Consider the following 1099-nt stretch of genomic DNA (forward strand, 5'->3'; position numbering starts at 1 on the left):
CCAAAAACTCTTCATTTGTTGGTACTTGATGTGGCCTAGCATTATCCCATTGTATGATTATATTCTTTGATAATTGTGCTGGCCATTGTGCATGAATTGTTGGGATGATTTTGTCTAAAATCATATGCCTGATAGCTTCTCTGTTCACATTCTGAATTGCTTTAGTCTCCATTGTGCCTACTTCTCTGTTTTTGCTTCTCTTTTTTGCCCTCTCATGTTTCACAAAAGGGAACAAACCATACTTCCCTGAGTGTATAAGAGTCCCATCTGCAGCATAAAGTGGTTTGCCCACCATTCCCATGAACATTGCCTTTATCTTAAACCTTTTAGACTGTTGTGCTCTGTATGGGACCTCTTAATTTGGGGTGAGATAGATTGTCTCTGGGTTTAGATAGAACCACTTCTCATCAATGTGTATGTGATGTTGCATATCCATAATTGTAGGGTCCCCCTCACTTGGAATTGGATGAATGTGTTGCAGTACCCACTTTAGCCTTGCAACTTTGTGATTTTTCGATAATGCTGGGTGATTAGTTGCTGACACTGCCCTAAGTCTGCCCCTTTTCTTCAACCTGTGTATCACCATATGATTGACATGTAGAGCAGCACCATAGCTTCTGTTTGTGGTTCTCTTGTAAAGTGGCACAGACATAAGCCACTCATCAGAGTATTCAAATGGATTGCGACCAGTTTTCCCTAACTTTTTGGTTCTGACATCCACTGCTTCTCCCAGTTGCATGTGTTTTTTAATTTCTTTTAGCCACCTACTTGTAGTAGATTTGTGTACATGATGTTTCTTTGCCAATGAGGTCAGCATTCCTCTTGGCAGTGTGTCACCTACCATATTAAGCAGAATATCATCAACATTCTGCCTTTTCTCTTCAATGTTTAATTCTCTGCTTTGCCTCACAAATAATTGTTGCTGATTTTGATGCTCTGCATCTGTTTCTAATTCTGCGGATGAGATGTCTTCATTTTGTTGCTGGTGATTTGGCTCTTGAGTTTCTGACCCTGATGAACTGGAATTCTCTTCCATCACCATGTCCTGCTCCATGAGCAGTTGATTTATGTTGAAAAAATCATCCAACATTTCTGCCAT

At 40.1% G+C, this 1099-nt stretch overlaps 1 protein-coding gene across 1 annotated transcript; it reads right to left on the reverse strand.

Annotated features, from left to right (window-relative positions):
* Positions 1 to 355: 355 nt before the first annotated feature.
* On the reverse strand, positions 356 to 1099 carry LOC110692543. Its single transcript, XM_021869581.1, has one exon. It carries the CDS (start codon positions 1097 to 1099, stop codon positions 356 to 358), a length of 744 nt encoding a protein of 247 aa, XP_021725273.1.

The sequence above is a fragment of the Chenopodium quinoa genome, unplaced genomic scaffold, assembly GCF_001683475.1.
Source record: "Chenopodium quinoa cultivar QQ74 unplaced genomic scaffold, ASM168347v1, whole genome shotgun sequence".
NCBI lineage: Eukaryota > Viridiplantae > Streptophyta > Magnoliopsida > Caryophyllales > Amaranthaceae > Chenopodium > Chenopodium quinoa.

Bases quoted from the DNA above. Each gene is read 5' to 3' on its own strand.
- LOC110692543 (XM_021869581.1), bottom strand. From the start codon at position 1,099: ATGGCAGAAATGTTGGATGATTTTTTCAACATAAATCAACTGCTCATG.